The sequence below is a fragment of the Nelumbo lutea genome, chromosome 6, assembly GCF_056320005.1.
Source record: "Nelumbo lutea isolate HS-2025 chromosome 6, American lotus-T2T, whole genome shotgun sequence".
NCBI classification, from domain to species: domain Eukaryota; kingdom Viridiplantae; phylum Streptophyta; class Magnoliopsida; order Proteales; family Nelumbonaceae; genus Nelumbo; species Nelumbo lutea.
The window spans coordinates 47,970,520-47,995,172 of NC_142689.1; the positions used below are offsets into that span (position 1 = coordinate 47,970,520).

The 24,653-nt window shown below is 37.9% G+C and overlaps 1 protein-coding gene across 1 annotated transcript in view; it reads left to right on the forward strand.

The window, feature by feature from the left end:
* Window positions 1-19,057, forward strand: part of LOC148848843 (coatomer subunit zeta-1-like) — a 40,860-nt gene extending 21,803 nt beyond the window's left edge. The window contains exons 3-7 of the mRNA XM_088948743.1: window positions 1,066-1,225; window positions 2,520-2,667; window positions 2,771-2,848; window positions 18,501-18,585; window positions 18,731-19,057. Coding sequence (XP_088804869.1) covers window positions 1,066-1,225; window positions 2,520-2,667; window positions 2,771-2,848; window positions 18,501-18,585; window positions 18,731-18,790 — 531 coding nt within the window. The 3' untranslated portion in view covers window positions 18,791-19,057. The remainder of the gene's footprint in view (window positions 1-1,065; window positions 1,226-2,519; window positions 2,668-2,770; window positions 2,849-18,500; window positions 18,586-18,730) is intronic.
* Window positions 19,058-24,653: the final 5,596 nt, after the last annotated feature.

Here is a 24,653-nt window from a genome sequence, read left to right on the forward strand (position 1 = left end):
ACTCTTATAGATGATATCATTGCTCCTATGGGACCATCTTCTGATACTCCTATGCTAGCCTCCATCACTGTACAAGGAAGGAGATTATGTCCATCACCCATGAAAAGTGAACAACTTTGACAGTTTGTTCCTTCCTCAAGTTACTCTTATAGTAATACCTATGCTCAAACAGGTATTGCATGCCTCGCCTCACAAAAGCATCAGACATACTTTGGGTAGTTAATTTTGGGGCTCCAGATCATATGACTGAATTTCTAGGATGGTTCTCTATCTCATTCATCTACTTCCTAGTTTGTTACCCTTGTTTATAGTAAGCACTACATCATAAATTTTTGGTATTGGTAATGTGACCCTTGGCTCACCCTTATTTTATTTTAAACATTCCCAAATTTCCTTTTAATTTGTTGTCCTTAGTAAATTAACCAAGTTTTTTCATTGCTTAATATCTCCTAGGTGAAATTCATGCAAGAACATCACCCAATCAAAATGCTTGTTTTCTCACTCTCAAATTCAACTCTTATATTACGATCATGATAGGAAGTCCAGGAGCACTATGTTTCCTCGTTTTGAGTGATTAAAAATCAATACCAGGGTACAAAGAACCATCTGATACCTCAAAGTGGCATGAACAAATCTTAAGTGGATGTTAAAAAAATAAAGGCAAGTCTCTGAAAGGGGCAGGCTCATGTTAGGTCTTGTTAAGTATCACATATATTTTTTGCATATTTTATCAATTTTCCTTTTGATTGTTATGCCCAATGAGAATGTTCAGATGTTTTGGTTTACAGATATAAAAATTTGAAACCGGACTCAATATTCATGTTCTGGAGTTTGGTATCCACTTGTACCCAGTGTTGGTAAACAAGAAAAAAAATGATTTAACCTATAAAATAAGGTGGCAAGCCTACAATGGCTAAGCTATAATATGAAAGAATACATCTTAAATAATAAAACAATAGTGTCTTGTTTATAATGCCATATATTATTCCAGGTGCTTTTTTTTTTTTTTTTTTCAATGTTTTGTTTTGTTTCTAATCATAACTCCTGTATTCTTCTTTTCCACAGGAAACTTGCCCTCTGGTAAAGAATATACTACTTCTGGATTCTGAAGGGAAACGTGTAGCTGTCAAGTACTACTCAAATGACTGGCCAACAAACAATGCCAAGCTGGCCTTTGAGAAATCTGTCTTTACTAAAATTCAAAAGACAAATTCCCGTACAGAAGGTGACTTATTTCTCCGTTAGCTTGTTTGTTGTCAGTCAAAAATCAGATGTGTCAACAGTGTTTTCAGTTTACCTGACTTTCTCAGCAATTAAATCAGTCAACTGAGATAATTTTTTATTTTTTGAAAGAAGATAATGGAATTTAATTAAGATAGAAACTGGTACATGAGAAGATGTACAACAGCATCAAGGCTCGCACAAGGGAATGCGAGAATTACATGGATAGAACTGTCACTATACAGAGACTCCCTAAGAATACCAGGTTTAGCTAGAGCATCTGCCCATGAATTTAACTCTCTCAGGATCCAAGTAAGATAAACTGTCATTGTAGCCAAGTTGTCTCTTGCCCTGGCCAAGTAGTGAGTCAGCCTCCAGGGGGCCCCCACCGTTTCACCTAGCCAAGTGATTATGTTTGCTGAGTCACCTTCAATGGGTAAAGTGGAAATGCCCAAACCTCTTGCTATCTGTAATCCAGTTAAGACTGATAAAACTTCAGCATCAGCTTTAGATGAATCAGCTATCTTAATCAGACCACTGAAAGCCTAACAAATGTTGTCATTCCTCCTCCAATATCAGCTGCATCTGGGTATCCTAGAGCATTTCCATCAAAATTTAGTCTTATCACCCTTCCATTCTAGAGATAGGGCCCCTAGAAGGAAGCAAAGTCATTGAAGAAGAGTGTAAAATTCTCCTAGTTCCCACAAAGAATTTCTAAAAACTGGTCAGAAGTACATGGCCCTCATACTCGGCACATAATTTGTACAAAAATTAACATCTGTGTGCTAATTAACATCTGTGTGCTTAAATTGATGGAGCAGGACAGTCCATCAGAGCCCTGTGAAATGTTCTTGTACATTGTTGAGCTGTACTGCTTATCCCTTGAGATCCTATCCCTGATCTAACAGAAAAGCCAAATATGCCTTTTTCTTATGCTTTGGCTCATCTCCTGTTGGTTGTGTTGCAATGATGCTTTATGACTAATTATTTATTCCACCTCAGGATGGCATCAATCTTAGCTCTTTGTCAAATGGTCTCTCATCTTCTGAAACTGTTTCAAAAGTCTTGCATTTTTAACAATATTTCAATATTGATAGTAGCACACAAGTTCCCATTAGAATAGTAAGAATTACAACAGTAACAAATACTTCTTCCAAGTTCTTAGAATTATATGGTAGAGTTTTGGCATCTAGTCTATTATGTTTAGTTGGCTTGCAAAGAGCTAATATATTCTGATCCATAGTTCAAGTTTTTGTTTCTTCTTAACTAATGAATATGCTTCTATTTCACCATCACAGCTGAGATTGCAATGATTGATAGCTACATTGTTGTCTACAAATCTAATCAAGATCTATACTTTTGTGTAACCGGTGGTGATGATGAGAGCGAGATCATTTTAGCAACAGTTCTTGATGGGTTCTTTGATGCAGTCACTATTCTCCTCAGGTCCTGGTTGTCATAGTTGTGCACTTTTGTGTTTTCTTCTTTGCCTTTGGTTTGTTACCATCTCTAATTTGGTTTCTTACCATGCATATTCTTGATCTACCAGAGAAAATGTCAATAAGATTGCAGCACTTGAAAACTTGGATCTCATCTTCTGTTGCCTTGATGAGATGGTTGATGGAGGGTATGGACAAATGTGCCTCTCACATAATTAATGCGTAGTTAACCCTTCACTGATATTTGTGTTGTGATTTATCTTGCATTATTATTTAGATATGTTATTGTTCTTTTTCTTATTTCACATAGGCTGGTTTTCTTTTCCAAAAACAAATGTTATATTCCCCAAAAGAGGTATGCACTATACAGTACTGACCCTTGAAGAAGTGATGCATGGGAGATTAAAAAGAATCTTCAATTTTTGTAGATCATTACCTCTAATTAGTACAAACATAAGAAAAGGTCCCTCAAGGCATTGTAGAATCAAGAGCATCTGCCTGTAGGCTTTAGTGGGTAGTATCTTCACAATCCCCATAAAGGCCTTTGTTTGACTTTCTGAAAGGCCTGAAATCAAAACCATGTGTCCTTGGTGCAAAGTATTGGCTCCAATCCACCAAATGAGTGAAACGACACTTGTTTTTTCTTTATCAGTTCTATTGTACATTCCTTTTAGCCCATAGGAAGCAGGGAAGAACAAAAGAAATTATTCTGGAATTTACAAAATGATACCTCAAGTGAAGTCCCTGCTTATGGTATGGAACATTTCCCTTATGTATGGCTGATCTTCCAGCCTGCAGATCATGTTGAAGGGTTCAAATTAGGCACCTTTCCAGACATCACCTTAACAACTAGATTCAACAAGAAGAGCTTTGTCTGCTCAGTGTAGTTAGCAATCATCGATGGCATGTCAATGGAGAAGTGAGTGGACGATTGAGAAGAAGAGCTTCATCTTAGAAGAAGGTAATAGTCGAAATCAATTGATTTTAAAGCTCAGGAAGAAGGGAGAGCCACTAACTTTTTATTAGGAGAAGCAGTTCAGTGGCTGAAAGGCTTCACTGATGGAGCTCTACTTGCTATTAAGATGGATGGGTGGAAAAGCTATTTGAATCTGCCAAATAGAAAGTATCAAGTGACCTGAAGATACAACCGAAAAGGGTGCTTTCTGGAGATTATGGGATTCTTTGGAAGAAATAGACAACAATGCATTTGTATCCCAGAAGGAAAAAGAGGCTGGGGTTGGAGATTGGTGTCTCAGAAGCTTCAAAATTTTTTGGTTCTTAAGGCAGATGATTTGGCCATCTATAGATTGCTGGCTTTCAATGGAGGAGAACCTTCTGAGCTCTTTTCCGAGAGTCCTTGGTGTGAAGGAGATCCAGAGTGCAATGATCTCGAGTAAGTCCGTCAACACTTCTCGATGGCTAATAAGTGAGAGGAAGTACAGAAACAAATATTGGTTGTTAGTCTAGGAAAGCTTAACGATGGTAGAGGTTCGGAAAGAAGACAGATTTTAAAGGCTATGAAAATGGTTCCTGATTGGCAGTTGATTGTGGAGGCTATTATGAAGAAGCTACTTGTACCCTCTTGAGTATCGGTTTATCCTTTTGATGACAAAGATCTATTCTGGATACAGGGTTGATAATGGTTAATTTCAGGTCTGCAGAGACTGATTTAGGGGTGGTGGAATTAGAAAATTGGACATTCTCATTAGGTGGAGGTTGTGGCTAGAGCTTTTGAGATAATGATTTTCAGATTACCTTTCACATTATGGAAGAAAAATTCCTTTCAAAGAATCTCTCAAGCTCTTGGGGGTTCTCTTCTAGAGGTCGACACAACCATTTTGTGAGCAGTGAGGATGAAGATCATTGGAATTACACCTACGGACGTTCCTCGTAGTCGTACGATTGACATTCTTGTCAATGGTCTTGGCACCAAGTTTGGTTGGTGACGGAATATGAGTTGCCGTTATGGAGGAATGGGACGGAGATTGAAGACAATGATGACCTGGCATTTATGAGCACACATGGCGATAGAGGTAAGAAAGGGGATAAAGATCTGTATGGCATGCTTTTGGAAGGAGAAAAGTTGAATTTGGGGCCCAACACGAGGTAGGCCTAAAAAATGAAAGTGATACTAATTTTTCTAGCGGTAAATTTAATTCTATGAGTTAGATTTCCAACGCCAAAGTACTAGGGATGGGGCTCGGTTAGGGGTGGCAACGAGCTGAGCTTTTCATGAGCTGCTCGAGCTCGGCTCAGCTCGAGCCCAATTCATTGGCTCGATTATAAAACGAGTTGAGCTCGAGCATACTAGAGCTTCGCTAGTGAGGCTTGCAAGCTAGCTCGAATATATATATAATAAAGTTATAGAAAATAATATATATAATAAAAATATTATAATTATTAATTATTATAATTCTTAATTTTTTTAAATATCAAATAAAAATTATTTTTATTATATAATTTTTTATTTTTATAAAATATTTTTTCTTAAAATTGAGCTCGAGCTTATGAATTTTTGACTCGAGCCAAGCTTGAGCTCAAGGTTCTGGCTTGAATTGAGCTCGAGCTCGAGCTCGAGCCTTGTAGCACAATCTCGAGCTGAACTCGAGCCTGGTACTATTCAGCTTGGCTCGGCTCGAATCCACCCCTAGGCCCGAATATGCCGATCTGAGCCGGATGGGGGCCTACCCCAATCAAATCTGATGCTTGGGAATATTGGAGAAATATTTAATATGGCTCCACTAGATACTGTGCCAATCCAGATGTTCATGCAGGCCCTAGATAATGGGTGTGAGAAAATTGGTCCAAGTGAATCATTACAAAGGCATTTGGCTAAGTTTATAGATAGTAGTTCTTGTCTATCATCGTCTAATGTTACCTAGTTGGTTTGATCAAGGTCTTACTGTCCTAAAAGACTTTTAAGAGGTTAGGTATTTAAGTACTAATCGTAGTGGCAAAAGGGAGATTTGTAGGTTTGGAAGAGGTAAAGCGGACAAAAGATCGAATTTAGGCCCCAATAGAACAATTTTTAAAAGAGATAGGACGTTTGGAAGGTGTAGGTGCCATAGACTCCATGTTCAGCATGGCTTGGTCAAACCTTTGAAGGTCTAAAGAGAATGATAGGGAAGAGAGGAGAGGAGGAAGAAAGAGAGATCTTCTGATCAATCCTAGGGTTGGGGTTATATGGTTGCCCCCGTGGGGAAGAGTTGTTCCCCACGGTTATATAGGGAGGACAACAAGGTTGTAAGGAGAACGATTTAAAAGGAGACCTTTCTTATTAGGAAAGGGGATCTTTATCTTTATGTTGACTATTAAGGGAGCACCATTGGGATTTCACCACGTGTTCAGCAAGATCCTTCAAAGACAAAGTTTCCTTTCTCTTGAAGATTCTCATGGGGCACGTGTAGGGTACGTTCCCTTATGGGTTTCCTTATAACCACGCGTTAAGGACAAGATCTGAATCTGACTAGCGTGCTTGGATGTTTGCTCGATCACCTTCGAGATGCCTCATCGTAGCTCGTTGTGACCAGAAGGAATGTCAATCTTCTGTAGGCGGGTGTTGTCGGCTTTAGGGGTGTCAATGGACCAGTTTTGGGTTGGACCCCGTCCAAATCAAAATCCATTTGGATGGATTGGATGGACCAATAAGACATATTGAATTTGGACGGACTGGATGGACCAATATGACATTGGATTGAACCTGGTCTGTCCATAATGAATTTATATTAGATTGAACCAATAACCGGTCCATTGATAGAAGATAAGAACATAAGTGTCAGTGGTCCAGTTTGAGTTGAAATCAATATAAATTAACAAGAATTTGAACAGATTGGACAACATCTGGATCAGTCCAAAATGGTCCAAAATATTCATTGGACTGGATTGGACCAGGTCCATTTGTAATGGACTCTCATTGGACTGGATCGGATTGGACCAAATCCAGTTCAATTGACACCCCTAGTCGGCCTCGGGGTTTACCATTCATTACAACATGGGCTGTCGTTTCGTGTCCATCGCAAGGTGCTAGTAGTAGTGTATAGGGTTTATCTTAGACTGGCGATGCCATTTTATGTCCATTGCAAATCTTGGGCAACATTTATTGTTCATCATAGGTTCCAAGAGGTGTTTTATGCTCATCGCAGGTCTTGGTTGGCTCTGTGTGCTCATCGCAAGTGTATGAGCTTTCCATTGCTTTGATAGAGTGTTTTTGTACCATTATAGGGGTATCTGGGCCGGGATTTCTCCATAAGGTTTTTCCTTTGATGTCCTCATCGTAATCTAGTGATGGTAAAATACATGTAAACATGTACTTACAATTGGCCCCCCTACTTATTGATAAGAGTATTCTTACCAATAAGCATCCTTCATAGTTGTCTTCTATTTGATCTTACAAGCATGATAGGTAAGGCAATGTCTGGCAATTTGCATCTTGTAATTTGCATCCTTTTGGGGGTGACGAAATTATTCAGTGTTTATTCATCGAAATTAGGTGTCGCTTGGCTGGCGGCAAAAATTGAAACAAATCTTTGTTCATTTCATTATTTTCTATGAGAGTGTAACCATTTTGTTGTGTTGTGTCCTTAGGCTTCTAGGTTGGCTTTGTTGCATGTCATAAAATGCGGAACATGAAGATTTGTACATGGTGGTTCTGAAGGGAGGGAATGTTGTCATTAGTGCCTTTGTTCGATGGTGGTTATGATTTGATGTGTCTTCTTTCATATTAGCCCCTCCGTTTCTTGATAGAAGTCATTGTATCAAGAAACACTTAAAGTAAATAGCCAGTTATTTTAATGTTTAGCCCCCCTGTATCTTGATAGAATGTCTTCTATCGAGAAACACCTAAATGCGGTTTGTTGGGTGTAGTATCTTTGCTGTCCCCTTATGTTAGTGGGAGGGAGTTGAGTCACCATGTGTGCTTAGCGGGCAGCCCCCCTACATTTTGATAGAAGGCATTATATCAAGAAACAAGTAGAGCATCTAGGCAATGGTTTAAATTTTCAATTCCCTATGGCTAGATGGAAAGAATTCTGTCAAGAAGTATGTCAAATTGAATTCATAGCCCCCCTTTTTTCTTGACAGAAGGCATTCTGCCCCCAAAAAAAAAAACATTCGAGAGAGAGATGGTCGAGTCCATTTTGGAGCCCCCACATTTAAATTCTTCTAGGGTTGGGCTGATCATGTTTTGTTGAGAGGTATATATAGAAGCTCAAGCACATGGGTACATGCCAAAAGTTGTTGAAACACCCAAATGCTTGCACAGCGTTGTTAGTAAGTATATGTTACGAGATTTGATGTGGTTGATGTGCCTTGGCAACCCTATAATCTTGGTGTGAGATGGGCTACTATTGAGTTCTTTTGCAACTGTTTCGATTATAGTAAGCTTTGCAGTCTACTATATTTGTGTTTGTTTGTGATATAGACAAAGATAAAGTAAATTACTATTGCTTGGGACTGGGTACCTAGAGTTTCATAAGCAATGTGCAATGCCTGGGGTTGCTAGGGCTTTGTGAGGCACTCACTTGGGGTTGCTAGGGCTCTTTGAAATATTCACCTGGGGCTGCCAGGGATCTTGTAAGGTTCAAAGTATCGATACGATATGAGTTTCGGCCGTATCGTATCGACACTTAGAAACGGTCGAAACACCTAGAAGCAGGCGTTTCGGACCGTATCGTTTTCAAAAGATATGATTGGGTGTATCGTATCGATACTTTGAACCATGCTTATAACTTATTCGGTTGGGGTTGTCAAGTTTAGTGATATGAGCACTTGGGGTTGCCAGGGTTTTGTATGTGAGCGCCTAGGATTGCCAGGGTCTCCAAGGGTTGCTAGGGACTTGTGATTGAGCACTTGGGGTTGCCGAGGGATTGTGATGAGCTCTTGGGGTTGCCAGGGAACTACGATGTGCACTTGGGGTTTCCAGGGAACTGAGATGTGTGCCTGGGGTTGCCAAGACCTTCCTGGGGTTTCTAGGGAATTGAGGTGTGCGCTTGGGGTTTCCAGGCCATTCCTGGGGCTATCAGGGAATTATTATGCACGCCTGGGGTTGCCAGGGCCTTCTTGGGCTCTCTAGGGAACTGCGATGTGCACCTGGGGTTGCCAGGAAATTATGATGTGCGTTTGGGTTTGCCAGGGCCTTCTTGGGGTTGCCAGGGTCTTCCTAGGGATGCTAGGGAACAAAGATGTGCGCCTAGGGTTGCTAGGGAATTATGATGTGTGATTGTAGGTGCCATAGACTCTATGTTCAGCATGGCTTGGTCAAGCTTTCGGAGGTTCAAAGAGAACGACAGGGAAGAAGGAGAGATCTTTTGAGAAACCCTCGGGTTAGGGCTATATGGTTGTCCTCGTGGGGAAGAGTTGTTCCCCTTTTTATTGGGAGGACCCCAAGGCTGTAAGGAGAATGATTTAAAAAGGAGAACTTTCTTATTAGGAAAGGGTATCTTTATCTTTATGTTGTTTATTAAGGGAGCACCATTGGGATTTCGTCACGCGTCCAGCGAGATCCTTTAAAGACAAAGTTTCCTTTCTCATAAGGATTCTTGCATGGCACGTGTAGGCTATGTCCCCTTATGGGTTTCCTTGCAACCACACATTAAGGACAAGATCTGAGTTTGACTGGTGTGCTCAGGTGTTTCTCGATCGCCTTCGAGATGCCTCATCATAGCTCGTTGTGACCAGAAGGAATGGCGATCTCCTGTAGGTAGGTATCGTTGGCCTCAGGGTCTACCATTCGTTATAGCATGAGTTGTCATTTCGTGTCCATCGTAAGGTGATAGTAGTGTATTGGGTTTGTCTTAGACTAACGATGTCACTTTATGTCCATCGCAAGTCTCAGGCAACACTCATTTCATCACAGGTTCCAAGAGGTGTTTTATGTTCATCGCAGGGCTTGGATGGCTCTGTGTGCTCATCATCGCAAGTGTATGATCTTTCCAGTGTTTCGATAGTGTTTTTGTATCATTACAGGGGTATTTGGGCCCGGATTCCTCCATAAGGTTTTTCCTTTGACGTCCTCATCGTAATCCCAGTGATGGTAAACTCCATGTACTTACAAAGGGTGCGCATCTTTGGAGTCTAAAAAGAGAATGGGGAAGAGGTGGGTTTGGGTGATCGCCAAATATGATAAAAGTGGGAAGAAGAGGTTGGTTAGAGGAATAGGTGATTTTCTTGCTGATGAACAGGCTTTTGTGGTGGAGAGCGAACTTGGGAGGTGCTTACTTGCTACCAAAAGTTCTATGGAGGGTTGCACTATGTATGAACCTGGGGCTGCAGAGGTGGATCCTCAAGAATTAAAATTCGATTCAGAAATTACAGCTGCGTCAAGCCTTGAGGGGGACACTCTTAAGGGGTCTGAGGGGTTGGAGGAAGGAAAAAAGAAAGATGGGAGCAATCAATCTATCTTTTTTTTTTTTTTTTTTTTGATAAATAACATCAATTCCATTAAAATAATGAATAGATATAAGAAGATCCCCGTAGAGGCGCGAGGATCAGCCTCTCCAAACAACAAATACACAAACTACAATAGAGAAAACATGAATGTTGAAATTAAAACAATAGTTACAATTGTGCCCAGAACAATGTTTCCCCATTTATCCCTTGTTTTGCCAAGACATCAGCAAAAGCATTAGCTGATCTCCCAACCCATTGTACTGTTGTAGACATATTTCTTGTCAGCCATTTGGATTTCTTTAACTCATTTTTGTAGCCCCAAGTGACATCCTTCGGGTTATTTAACCAGTCCACCATCGTCTTAAAGTCTCCTTCATTTAGAAACTGCTCCACGCCCACTTCTTTTGCAAGAAGTATTCCTTGTATTGCAACTAATAGTTCTGCCTTCCCAATTCCTAAAGGGCCAGAGTAGATTAAGACAACCTCTCCAGCCTCGTTCCTTGGTACACCTCCCATCCCAGAGGGACCCAGCTTACCCTGGTTACTCCCATCAAAATTCATTTTCAAAGAACCAAGAGGAGGGGGGACCCAACTAGTCACTGCCCTTCCCGATGAACTTGACGATAATCCCAAAAAGGAAAACACGTCTGGAGAAGAGGGGATTACGATTGCTGGCGGTGGTGGGGGTAATAAGAGTAGAAATCACTGTTTGGAAATCTAGATGAATTCCTTTTGAAGAGAAAGAAGAAGAAGATGAAGAGTTTCAACAGTAGAGAAGAAAAGAGAAGAAAGAGTAGGATGTCAACCAAAATTGAAAATTAGTTTTGGCCGCCAACCCCTCATTATATTTTATACTTAACTTAAAAGAATAAGAGATTACAAGAATGCCCTTAGTAGGGCGGCTACTAAAGTAGCTGAACAGTCACAACTTAAAAACATAAGTTAATGGGCCTAAAGCCCAACAACTTCCTAACACAAAAATATAAGAGCTAAATAACTAGGCCCAATAACTAGAAATCGGCCCAACTCAACACTCCCCCTCAAGTTGGGAGTAAATGTCACACATTCCCAACTTGCATAGATCATGCTCTAACTTGTTCCTTGCAACACCTTTTGTGAGAACATCAGCAAGCTGCAGATCAGAAACAATATATGGGAGACAAACTTCCTCAACTTTCTCTGATGAAATGTCTATCCACTTCAATGTGCTTTGTCCGGTCATGATGAACTGGGTTATGGGCAATGTTGATTGCTAACTGGTTATCACAATACAACATCATAGGTTCTTCTGCTTGTATACCAATCTCTCCTAACAGGGAACGGATCCAGAGAAGTTCTGAAACTCCATGTGCCATGGCCTTGTATTCAGCTTCAACACTTGATCTTGCCACTACTGTCTGTTTCTTACTCTTCCACGTGACAAGGTTACCACCAACGAGGGCATACTTTTGAAGTAGATCTCTTGTCATCAAGGCATTCTGCCCAATCTGCATCTGTATAAGCCTCAATTGTCCATGATCAGCAAACAAGATGCCTCTGTGCGGGTGTCCCTTCAGATAAGCAAGAATCCTGTCAACAACTTCCCAATGTTGGACTCGTGGAGCATGCATATATTGACTTACCACACTTACTGCATAGGAAATGTCTGGTCTTGTCATACACAAGTATAGCCTTGTTTTCAACTCCGTTACCCTCCATACTTCTCAAAAACATACTTCTCAAAAAGGGGATAGAAGATTACTATAATATGCAAGAATATCAAATAAATCACTTTTGGTACCAACGACACCCTTCTAGTGCCCTAGATGGTCCTTACACAAAAGATTCCTTTTCTGCGAGATGGGAGAAGAGAGAGAAGAGGCAGCCGCTCTCTCCAGAAACCTCCAAATCAGGCAGGACTTGAACCACCCCTACAGAAAAACTCCAAGGAACCCTAAAAAATAAGGGCGCCACTTCCTAGGTCAAAACTGAAGAGTCCAACAAAAACAGGACTCCCCCTTTCTCCAGTTTTCCCTGATTTTGATGGAAAACCCTAGACCAGCTACATGGCAAAACAAATCCACTAAAAAATCAAAAAACTGGGCTTACTTGAGATCTTTAATCAACCTCTTAAATCATCATGTAGTCGGCCGATCTAGGGTTACATGAGAAAACAACTCAAGGAACCTTCGGCCTGCTCTGATACCAAGTAGAAATCACTGTTTGGAAATCTAGATGAATTCCTTGTGAAGAGAAAGAAGAAGAAGATGAATAGTTTCAGCGGTAGAGAAGACAAGAGAAGAAAGAAAAAGTAGGATGTCAACCAGAATTGAAAATTAGTTTTGGCCGCCAACCCTTCATTATATTTTATACTTAAAAGAATAAGAGATTACAAGAATGCCCTTAGTAGGGTGGCTACCAAAGTAGCTGAACAGTCACAACTTAAAATCATAAGCTAATGGGCCTAAAGCCCAACAACTTCCTAACTTAACAACTTAAAAATATAAGAGCTAAATAACTGGGCCTAATAAGTAGAAATCGGCCCAACTCAATAATAAGGATCAAAGTAATATTGATGACCACTTATGTTTTGAGGTGCTGGTTGGAAAGTTAATACTAGAAAAAATCGCATCTCAAGAAATCATAATGTTGTGCACGTAACAAAAATTTTTTCTAGGCTAAAGCTCGGATTGATCGGGAAAGGTCCTACAAAGTACTACAAATGGGTTTATAGGAGAATGGGTGCAAAAGGCAATGTGATAATTGGAAGTGATCAAAGGGGGTCTACAATGCAAGTTCAACCATCGGATCCCCTATTAGGGAAGGAACATCTAGTAAACAAGGTGGATGTTGAAGGTGTAGGTACATAGTGGTTGCTAAGACCATTAAAGTACAGAAGGTGTCAAACCAACACTACATGGACGCCTGCGATGAATTGATAACCCATTGCACGTTTGCGATGAGTTCATACATCGCAAATATGCGATGAACTCATACCCGGGACAGGTCGCAATGAACTTCGGCTAGCACGAATATGCAATAAGGTTTAGACATGCGCGAACCTACGATGATCTATAAGACGTGTGCGGATTTGCGATGAACTCCAAACACGTACGGAATTGCGATGAACCCCGAGCACGCGCGAAGTTGCGATGAACCCGAGATTGTTACGGAACCATGGAATCACAGAAGATCAAGAATAAACGCCGGTTACACGTGTGCCTTTAAATTACGCATGTGAGTTTTATGAAAGTACGCCTGCCAAACTATGATGTCACCTGCGCCACGTCAGTTTGATAGGGTCGCATACGGAGAGAACCCGGAAGGGATATGATCCTCTAATAATGATAGTCAAGCAAAAGGAAATATCTCATTTCCTAACAGAAAAGATTCTCTTTCTTAACAGGAAAGAACTTCCTGGATAACCTCAACTTTCTCTCTATAAAAGGGGGAGAGCAATTCTTCCCCAGGGGGTTGACCTGTTCATGGGCCAGGTAGCCTGATGGCCCGTCCCGCACCCTAGTTGGGCTTGGTCATGTAATTAGGCCCGTGGGACTGACCTTAGGCCTAACATAGTAAGCCTGACTGTGTTTCGGGCTAGGCTTGGGATTTGTCAAAAAGCCCGGCCTAAGCTCGACCCGACCCGACCCGATTCATCATTATATATTTTATAAAATACATAATGTGTATTTTATATATTATATAAAATATATAAATAATATAATATTTATTGATTTATATATATTTATAATCTAATAAATACATTTTTTATTTTTTTCTTTATAATTTCTCTCTCTCTCTCTCTCTATTCAGTCGCTTCAGCATTAGTAACATCATGGGCTAAATTTCGGGCTCGGGCCCAAGTTGTAGGCTTGATGGTTGGGCTGGGCTTGGGCTCGGGCCTTAGAAAAATCTGTTAGTACAGAGTGAAAGCCCGACTTGAGCCCGGCCCGGCCTGGCCCGACCCATGAACAGGTCTACCAGGGGGACAAGAGAACAATAACTTTGGACCTAGGGTTTTCTCACAAGGGGACTTTCCCTTCTCTCCACTCCCCTACTCTCTTCCCTATCGTCTTCTCTGGACTTAGAGGGACTAGACCGTTCGCAAGTTGCCTGACCACCCCCAACCTATAGAAGGTGCTGACTCTGGTGAGAACTTGTTGATACAAAAAGCAATAGAAAGGATGATTCAGGTGGCATGCCTATCTAGAAATTAGTGGAAAAAAGCTTAGGATTATTTTTTTGGGGTGGCAAGGAATTTGCTAAAAGGGTCTTTCAATTGGAATGAAGCAAGGTTTGGGATGGGGACAATTCAGGGCAAGAAGATGCTCTAGTGGATGAAGATTGAGGTTGTGAGTTGAGGCTTTGTCAGTTGAGCTGTTTGTTTGGTAGTGGTCTTAGTTCTAGGGGATTTCTTTTCTTGTTTGGGGTGTTTAGTTGTTCTCTGGTAAAGATTGATTTTTGTTTGTTTGTGTGCTTTGGGTTGGATTTGGGATGGCTGTTGTCTCTGAAAGGGTCTTTTGATGTGCCTCTTTCTAGGGTGATACCTTATCACCTTTGCTTTGTATTCTTTATATTTTTAATAAAATATTTTTTTTTCTTATTCTTAAAAGAACAAAAAAGATAAAAGGAGGCTTTCTTGTTTTGTACTTTGTAATACCTGCCAACTCTGATAGGTTCATTATATGGTGTGCCACAAGAACATCATTTTTTTTGTTAAGATGAGCAAGTACTTGGCATATGGAATTGCTTCTCATGTCCAACAGTTTAAGCAATTTTATTGGGAGGTTGCATTACAGATGATCAGCATAGGAGAGATCCTTCAAAGGAGACTGAAATTTGGTCTATCTCCTCATGTGTGTTTTCTTTGCCTAAGTAGTAGGGACTGGGGAGAGTATTAGGCACCTTCTCTCATCCTGTTAGTGTGCTTCTCAGGTACAGAACCATTTCTTTATCTTTTCAGAGTCTTTTGGGTGCTTCCATCAAATATCCTTAGCCTGTTTTCTGATCAGTAATTTGCTATTAGTTGTTAGTAGTTAGTATAAAAATCAATAAGACTGTTACGTAGTCAATTTCATGGAGCTCATGGGAAGAGGAATACAAAACTTTTGAAAACAAGGAACATAGTGTCCAGAGGCTGATAGAACTTACCATTGGTAACAATCTCTCTTTGGCTGCTGAGCAGTTAGGAATTCAAAAGAATCTCTATGGGTGTAACTACAAAGGGGCTGGAAGATAGTGGTTGGGTATTCATTAAGAAGATAAGTGATTGTTGAATGGAAGGCACCTGAGAATGGAAGAGAAACTAAGTTGTAGGTGCAGTGGTAAGGTGATGGAGTTTGGTCAAGTCTTTGAAGGTCTGGAGAGGACGGCAGGGAAGAGAGAATATGAGGCCAGATATTGGTTGTAGTGGACAGTGGGAGAAGAGTGTAGAGAGAGAGAGAGAGAGAGAGAGAGAGAGAGAGAGAGAGAGAGAGAGAGAGAGAGAGACCTCTGAGATGCCCTAGGTCAGGGTTACATTGGTATTATCTGACGTGGGGGAGAGTTATTTCCCTATTTATAGAGAGGACCCCAAGGCTATAAGGAGACCTTTCCTTTTAGGAAAGGGGATCTTTATGTAATCTATTAAGGGGGCACCATTGGGATTTCGCCACGTGTCTAGCGAGATCCTTCAAAGACAGTTTCATTTCTCTCAAGGATTCTCACATGGCACGTGTAGGCTACGTCCCCTTATGGGTTTCCCAATGGTCACGTGTTAAAGGACAAGATCTGACTGGCAATGTTATCGCAAGTTTCAGGCTACGCTCATTGTTCATCGTGGGTCCCAAGAGATGTTTTATGCTCATCGCAAGTCTTGGAAGGCCTTTCGTGTTTAACGCAGATCCCCGATAGCTTTTAAGCTCATTTTAATTTCTGCGATGGATATTAAGCTCATTGCAAGTTTGCGATGGTTATTAAGCTCAGGCGACGCCCATTGTTCTCCGTGGGTCCCAAGAGATGTTTTATGCTCATCGCAAGTCTTGGATGGCCTTTCATGTTTATTGCAGATCCCGGGTAGCTTTTAAGCTCATCACAATTTCTGCTATGGATATTAAGCTCATCGCAAGTTTGCAATGGTTGTTAAGCTCATTTCAGGCATAGGTGGAACAGTCAGAGATGACAATGGACACATTGTTTGAAGTTTCTTGGGACCAGCTTGATTTGGAAACTCCTTGAAGTCATGAGCAGTGACTGCAGTTCAAGGGCTAAATTTTTCTATAGGAATACAAATTGAGGGAGATTGCCAAGTTGTAATAAATTGGCTAAAATCAGGGGAAGTATCTTGGTTTTACCTTTTTTGGTTAGAAATTTAAGTGAAGCCAAATTGATAAAAAAAAAAAAAATTAAAGTGACGCCAAGAATTTCTTGAATTGCTCATTCAGATTGACCAGAGAAGCAAACAGTTTGGCAGATGCTCTAGTTAGGGCAGGGGTTTAATGAACAGTTGTGTTGAGGTGAGCAGAGCCAGGCAAATCCATGTAACAGAAAACAGTAGTTAACATGTGTGTGTGTGTGTGTGTATTTGCTAAGTAATGCTTCAATTTATTCATTTGTGTAAAATATATACAAAGGGGTTGTGCCAAGCACTGCAAATTGTACCAGTATCTTACCCTTTCACATTACATTTATAAGTGTGACAACCCCGTAGTGATCATCATCATCCAAGCCTTATCCCAACTATATGAGCTTGCTTGCTTGGAATCTTTTTTGCCAATCTGTTCTGTTTAATGTCATATTATTGTCACTTAAATCCTTTCTCACCACTTCTATCCATGTCCCTTTTGGTCTACACCTTATGGGTTCTGTTAATGGTCTTCTATGCACGTGAGCAAACCATCTTAGTCTACTTTCTTTCATTTTATCATCCATTGGAGCTACTCCTAGGTTACTTTGAATGACTTCATTTCTGATCCTATCCTTTCTAGTTTTTCCACTTGAAAAGATAGGATCAGAAATGAAGTGTGGCAACCCCATCCCTTGATTTATGTTTCCCCAAAAAAAGCTGTTTCTTTTCACTCCTTGTCTGGCCATTTGCATTTGCCACATTGTTTGGTGATCTCTTCACCCTCTCAGCTGATGCCCTTAACTCCTTTCATTAACTCTGCTCAATCCCTTCAAAGTCTCTAAGGATTAGAGCTCATGAGACGATCATTCCCTGATTGGAATTGGAACCAATCATGGACTGCTCTTCACATCTCTTCCTTTTAAAAATTTTATTACATCTTTCTTTCTATTGACAGCAACAAATTGCAAAAGGAGTTCAACTCTATAAGATTCACCCTCTGCTACTAAAAGATCTCGCTGGCCAAAGTCCACTGAACCCACAAGGTCACCAGGGATGACCCAATTACAGTAGAACAGTTTCACAAAGTGCTACCACACCCTGGTAGAAAATCTAGATTGAACAAGTTGATGCTGCACCATCTCCAGAGACTAATCGCATAACACATTCATCTGTCATAACTTTTTCCCTTTCAAACAGCAAGTCTATGAGTTCTGTGTTATTTTAAAGAAATACCTGCATCATTGTGGGATTAATGAATCTAGTCATACATGGTTCATGGTCATGTCAGTGCTCATGTGACTAAACCAATATTTTCTAGCTGCTTATTGTGGAATATATTATAATCTAATAGTATAGCAACAGCCTGCATTTTGATGTTGCTAGTGAAAGACACTGCTTTAATGATGCCTATCAGATTTCCGTGCTAAACAAAGTGAAACCTTCCTCATTGCTCACCAGTAGCCCTCAACTTCCTCTTGGTTTAAGGATTTTGACAAGTTCGGCTCTGCTCAACCTCCCTTTTGCACTTTCTGTTATCTTTTTCTGCATCTCCTTAGCTTCCACAAAGAGAATTTACCATCAAAGCAAGCGCTAACATTTGTATGGGGAAAGGCTAATAGGATATGGAGAAGGGAAATAAAAACTTCACCCAGACACCCATTCTACCAGAAGCTAGATCCACCTAAGCCAGACTGCAAATTGAAACTTGGATGACCTAGGTCTTCAAGATGAAGCCTTGCCTATTCCTGATATTCTTCTATTACTTTAAGATACTTCTCCACAATCTTGAACAGGATTTAAAGTCCTTTTAAATTTATATCTAGAGGGGGAGATAAAAGTCCAAGGGCCATTTGATTATGGATGAAGTGACTGAACTGAATGACTTGTTACTTTGTCCTTTTAAGGTATATAAGTCATGATGGAATATTATTATTTATGGTACAGGAATCATCAAAACATGCCATTCAGCACCTAATTTCTTTCTTGGGGCCATTTGATAATGGCTGAATTGGTTGGATTGAATTGCCTATCCATTTGCCTTTTCTCGGTCTTGCAAACAAATCAAGTATAAACGTTTAGTGAATAAATGTCCACGGTTCCAAACACATACTACAAGTGGTTGATTTGGAGTGATGGTTGTGTTCTTGCAGGATCATTCTTGAAACTGAAGGAAGTACAATTGCAAGCAAAGTTTCATCCAATGGTCTGGAATCTGCAACATCATTATCTGAACAGGTAAAGCAATTCTTTTTAACCAATGAATGGAGAATAGAAAAGATAAAAACTACAATATAATATAAACAGAATAAAAGATCAAAAGATTCTCCCATCTTTCCTGAATCTCCTTCAAATTCTCTAACCAACTTTTTTTTTCTCGCAGACAATAACCCAAGCACTAGCTACTGCACGGGAACATTTAACAAGATCCCTTCTTGGATGATGGCACATAAGCAGAGAAAGTTTCATCATTTCCTTTTCTTCATTCTTGGTGGGACGGAGGTGGTGATAGAGTAATACTTTTCCAAGTGGCCTTTTCCCTCTCTTTTACCTTTTCTTTGGTAGAAAATCAGCCAGGCTTGTGGGCTGAACCTGAGACCTTTCAAACTAGTTGGCGAATTTTTTTTTTTTTTCTTAATGGCGCTTCTGTTACTGTATGAATGTTTACAGTCAAAATTTTCGATTACATTTTACAGTCAAAACCAACAAACCATGAATTGTTTTTTTTAGTGGTAGAAACAAACCATGAGTTGTAAAAACAAACCATGAGTGATGACTGATGAATTCAAGTGGCGCTATACTAGGCCGTGACGTGGTGTATTGTAGATTGATGCTGCCTTATACAAAAGGTTGGGCAGTAACTGCAACTTGCAGCGGCAGCGGTTCCGCCGTTCTCTCTCTCTCTCTCTCTCTCTCTCTCTCTCTCTCTCCCTCCTATCTTCTCACCACCGCCTCTGCAAGTTGCAGTGGTGGCGGTTCTGCCACTCACTCTCTCTCGCCATTGCCACCGCCGCTACAAGTTGTTCCGTCGCCCTCTCATTCTCGCTCTCTATAATAATAATAATAATAATAATAATAATAATAATAATAATAATAATATTATTATTATTATTATTATTATTATTATTTATTATTATTATTTATTATTTATTAAACATTATTTTTTTATATTTTATTAATTATTAATATTTAATAATTATTTTTTATTAAGCATGACTAATTATTATTTATTTTTATGAAATAATAATTTTTAATTATTTCATTAATTTTTAAAAATTATTTTATTTTTATATGTGTAAGTTATTAATAGTTAATTATTTTAATATTTTTGTAGTTAATAATTATTTTTCTAATTTTAATCATTTCATTTATTAATTAGTAATTATTATTAATTTACTATTTTTTTGTATTTTTTCAATGTTATTTTGAGGTTGAAAATGATTTTTTTATGAAATAATACAAATTGAACTCAACATTTACAAATAATATGGGTAAAATAGTAAAATCAATAATTTCAGATGCTAAAGGGTTGATCTAACACAAACAAACTTATGAATTCAGAGCCTCTAAAAAGTAGAAAAGCATTTATGCCTCTTTTTAGATTTCAAACACTTTTAATATATTTTTAACTTTTCATATCTGAATATTCACATTTATCAAACGTCACCTTAATCAAAATCCAATTTGAAAATAAAAAACCAGACCAATCGTTGTCCATTATAATGCAATCTGATCCAACTCCTTATGCAAGACATGACTTTAATTAGGGATGGTAATTTTTCCTGTAGGGATCTTTCTCTTCTCTGCCCCAAATTGGGTGGATTTTCTTTGATTTCAAGCAAGGATGGGAAAAATTATTTTTGCTCCAAATTAGGGACGGAGGAGATAGACTTTGCATATAATTCTTTCATTCCAATGATAAATTATTAAAATACTAGTAATGAAGCACATGTGTTGCATGTGAGAAAATTTTCTTCATATTAATTACTTCAATTTTATAAATATTATAATTAAGATAGAAATTGAAAATTAACAAAAGTAATAATATGATTAAAAATAAATTTAAATGTTTTTAGAGAATAACATTTATTATTATTAAATTTTGTATTGCATCTTTATCATAAATAAAAACAATTTTTATTTTAACAGTTATAATATGACGAATATATAACATCAGAAACGTTCTCAAATGTTTTTGACAACTCTGTACATTTTTTTTTGTGTTCTATCTTTTTTTAAATATTTATTATTCAATAATAACATGGGTTTCTTTGAAAAGTTGGATCATTGACCCACCATCTAGATAAGAAAATAGTTTTGCTTTTGGATTAGTTTTAAATTATGGAAAATTATAGTCAGAATCGACTATACATTTAAAATTAGACTACAAATTGGTCTATAAACCAACAAAACTCTAATAACTAATTCTACATTTCAAATTATAAAAACCCTTGCCATGTCATCATAGGCTTATGTTATTGTTGCCAACATGAGACTCTTGATCCATGTTAGACATAATAAAAAGTTTATCCCTCACTCTCCCACTCTCACAGTCATCTTTATCTGCTCAACGACTATGTAATTTGAAAATAAATAAAAATGATTTTTGGTTTCTGTATTTACGTTCTTTATATCAATTTCTCTCATTGTCTCTCTCTCTACCTATTGTTCTCCCTTAATCTCTCTCATTCTCATTCTCAGTCGATCTCTCCTCCCTTAATTTCTATCGTTCTCCCTCAGTTTCTCTCTTACTCCCTTTTTCATTTTTCTTTTATTTTCTTACACACTTATATGGTATTAATCAAGTCGTATAAAAGAACATGAAACCAACTTGGTATGGTTAAAAAATCATTATACCAATAAAAATTCACAAGAAACTTTTGGCTATGAAATTTACACTAATTGGAGAACGATAGATATTGGCAGAGGAGTTTTGACCAAGAGGGAGAGTGAGGGAGAAGAATGAGAGAGATTAAGAGAAAACGATAGAGAGAAAGAGAGAGAGGTTTTGATTTGGCTACATACCGAAGCCGAGAGAGTATGAGAGATAGAGGGAGCGGCGGGAGACTGAGAGGTGATTGTGAGAGTGAGAGAAGGGAGGGAGATCGAGAGATAGAGGTAGTGGGAGAGAAACTAAAAACCTAATTTCGGTATAGGCTTTTTGTTGTGTCCAACATGGACTAAGAGTCTCATGTTTGCAACATCCACATATAAGCCTCCGATGACATGGCAGAGGCTTTTATAATTTGTAGTGTAGAATTGATTATTAGAGTTTTGTTGGTTTTTGGACCAACTTGCAACCTAATTTTAAATGTACAACCGACTTTGGCTATAATTTTTTCCTTTAAATTATATATTTCATTTACATTATATAAAATATTTTTTACTTATCACACATAATTTTTGTTTGTATATGGTATTATTTGACTCAAACCACTAACCCACCATCTAAAAAGAAATAGTTTGATTTCTAAGTTGACACTAAATTTTGTATTAAATTTATATAATTTTTTAAATGATTTCTTATGTATTAAACTTCTTTTTGTTCAATATAATGAATGCATAATATTAGAGATGTACCTGATATTTTATTTTTTTATAAATATATAACATTAGATATGTGTCCAAAATTTTCTCTCTCTCTCTCTCTCTCTCTCTCTCTCTCTCTCTCTTTTTGTGATACTTTGTATTTTCTATTTTTAAAAAATTTATTATTTGGCTATGACATCATTTCATTTTTAGGTAGATTTTAAATTTGGCATTCCATTTTCATCATTAATAAAAATACTTCTTACATTTCATAGTTATTTATTTTAAATTTTTATTATTTAATTAATGGTTGAATTGCTTGGCCACCACCGAGAGGGAATAAAATGGTTTTGTTTTCAAATTAATTTTCAAAATATTTACTTTTATACTATTAAAATTAATATTATGGATTTAATTACAAGATTTTAATAATGTGAAAAATATATATCAAATATAGGATTTAATGAGAGAGAATAGGAAAAAATTTAATTCCAACTGGTTTTAAATTTTACATTCAATTCCATCATTAATAAGAACACTTCTTATTTATCATACTTATTATTGTTTAATATGTATGTTAAAAATGTTTTCAATTTTTTTTAATTTCTATTTTTTCATATCTATTTTTTTTTTCATTTTATTATTTAAATGTGGCAACATGGATTGACCCATTTGACACAAAATGATTTAATTTCTTACTACCACCTAGATGAAGACACTAATTTTGTTAGGCAGATTTTAAAATTATAAGCTTTTATGTTATTTGAATTATTAATTTATTAAGTATAGATTTAATTAATAGAACTTAATGATGAGAATAAACAAAATGACTTAAAATTTATTAAGTATGGATTCAATGAATATGAGTGCAAGTTAATAACTTAAATGTTGGGTTTAATGAGAGAGAATTGAATGCATTGAATATCTTAAAATTACCTCTTTTCAACTCATTTAACATCAAGAACCAATTACCCTATTTGCCCTCATTTTTTGTCAATAAATTTAAATATACATGGGTAAATTTTGTCCTTAAAAAATTCAAAAAATATTAGAGTTCATTCGTACTTTTTAAAGTAGTATAGATGTGTGGCTACAAGACCCGAAGGAGAGGACAGTTTAAAATATGATGTGTGGAGTCGCCAACTAATTTTTTTTGGAAATGGGAATTTAAGAGAACCCAGGGTTTTTACAAGAAAAACATTTTGTTTTCTTGGTGACTCGTAACCCAATGGAGATGAGACTCTTAGGGTTCGGGGACCAAGGTGCGGTTTGGGAAAGTGTTAGGCAGCCAACACATGCCCAATTAAACCGGCCTTTACTTTGCCAATATTCCAAGGAAAATTTTATAAGTTTTGGGCATTAAAAAAAAAGAAAATTTCTTTCGAGCAATAATTCAACTTAACAAACATAACACAAGAGAAAAAAAAATCTGATCTAACACGAGAGAGATTTATTCATAACAAATAAGTAAAGAAACTATGTGAAAGTAGTCAAGAATTCAAGAATCAAGTACTTGCAAAAAGAAAATTCACAATGGAAATGCATTATTGGTTAGAAAACTGGATAACTAGCAAACTAGAAGCACAATGATTATGCGAAATCTCTAAATGCAACCTTGAGAATGTTGACTGTAAAATCCTAAGCAATTTTACTAAGGAGATTTCTTAATTTGTATGCTGAGATAAAAAAAAAAAAAGGGCCGAATCGATTATCTAGGATATGTACTAAGCAAATCATCTAATCTAGAAACCTAGATGTGTATTAAAAAAGACAACACTATCGGTTAAACTTATGAGTAATTGGGAGGGTGCAAGCAAATCAATTAACCACACTATCTTGTATTCTTGTACATGCTGACGTCAAGATGGCACTAAAAACATATTAATGATAATATAACTCACTCTAGGGGATAAAGCTAGGAAATGAAAGTCTAACGGTGGGCTTAATAATAATCTATTGATGAAACCAAACAACATTGATTAAAAAAATGACTCGCTGATATCTAATTAAACAAATTAATAACTATCAAAGAAATCTGAGTGGCACTAATCGAATTTCTTGTACTAACCAAACTAGTGAATGAGACGATGCAGAAAATTAGACAGAATTGTAACGACTATTTATTGAAAACAACGAGAGAGAATCTAGCAATGTAAAGCTTGTTTTCGGTTGGCTGGAAAGCCAACCCTACTTGGCTACTTAACAAGAAAAGGAAAAATAAAAGCAGATCCTACCTAACTACTGAAAAAAAAAAAAGAAAAAAACTGATCCTAACTAGCTTCTAAACGTTAACAGAAAAGAGAAAGAAAAAAAAAAAACTAAGTGGAATCGGCAAGTATGCTGGTGCATTCCCATCACCGTCTTTGGAGTATGGTGATCTCAACTTCTATCATCAAACGTCCACCATGCAGCTAATGCCTTGGAGTCTCCCCTCATGCCTTTTGCTCAATTGATTACTAGTCTAGGGGAGTCTAGGGAGAGGTATGCTTGAATGTACCCCAATGGTAAGGACACCTCTGGAAATTGGACAAAGCTACAGAATTATAAGATTCACGCTCCAAACGGATTGAAAAAGTATGGATTTAATTTTTTCTAAGAGGGTCTTCAAGCAAATGGTGGATGACTTCGACTAAATTTGGAAATGGGAAAAGATAGAGAGAGTGGGGATGGGAGTGATGGGTTTGAAGCTACTTGGGATGTGAAGGGGGGATTCTCAAGGACAATGGGAGTAGAGCTCTTTCCCTAAGCTAGATTGTCTTAAGTGTGAGAAAGAGGGT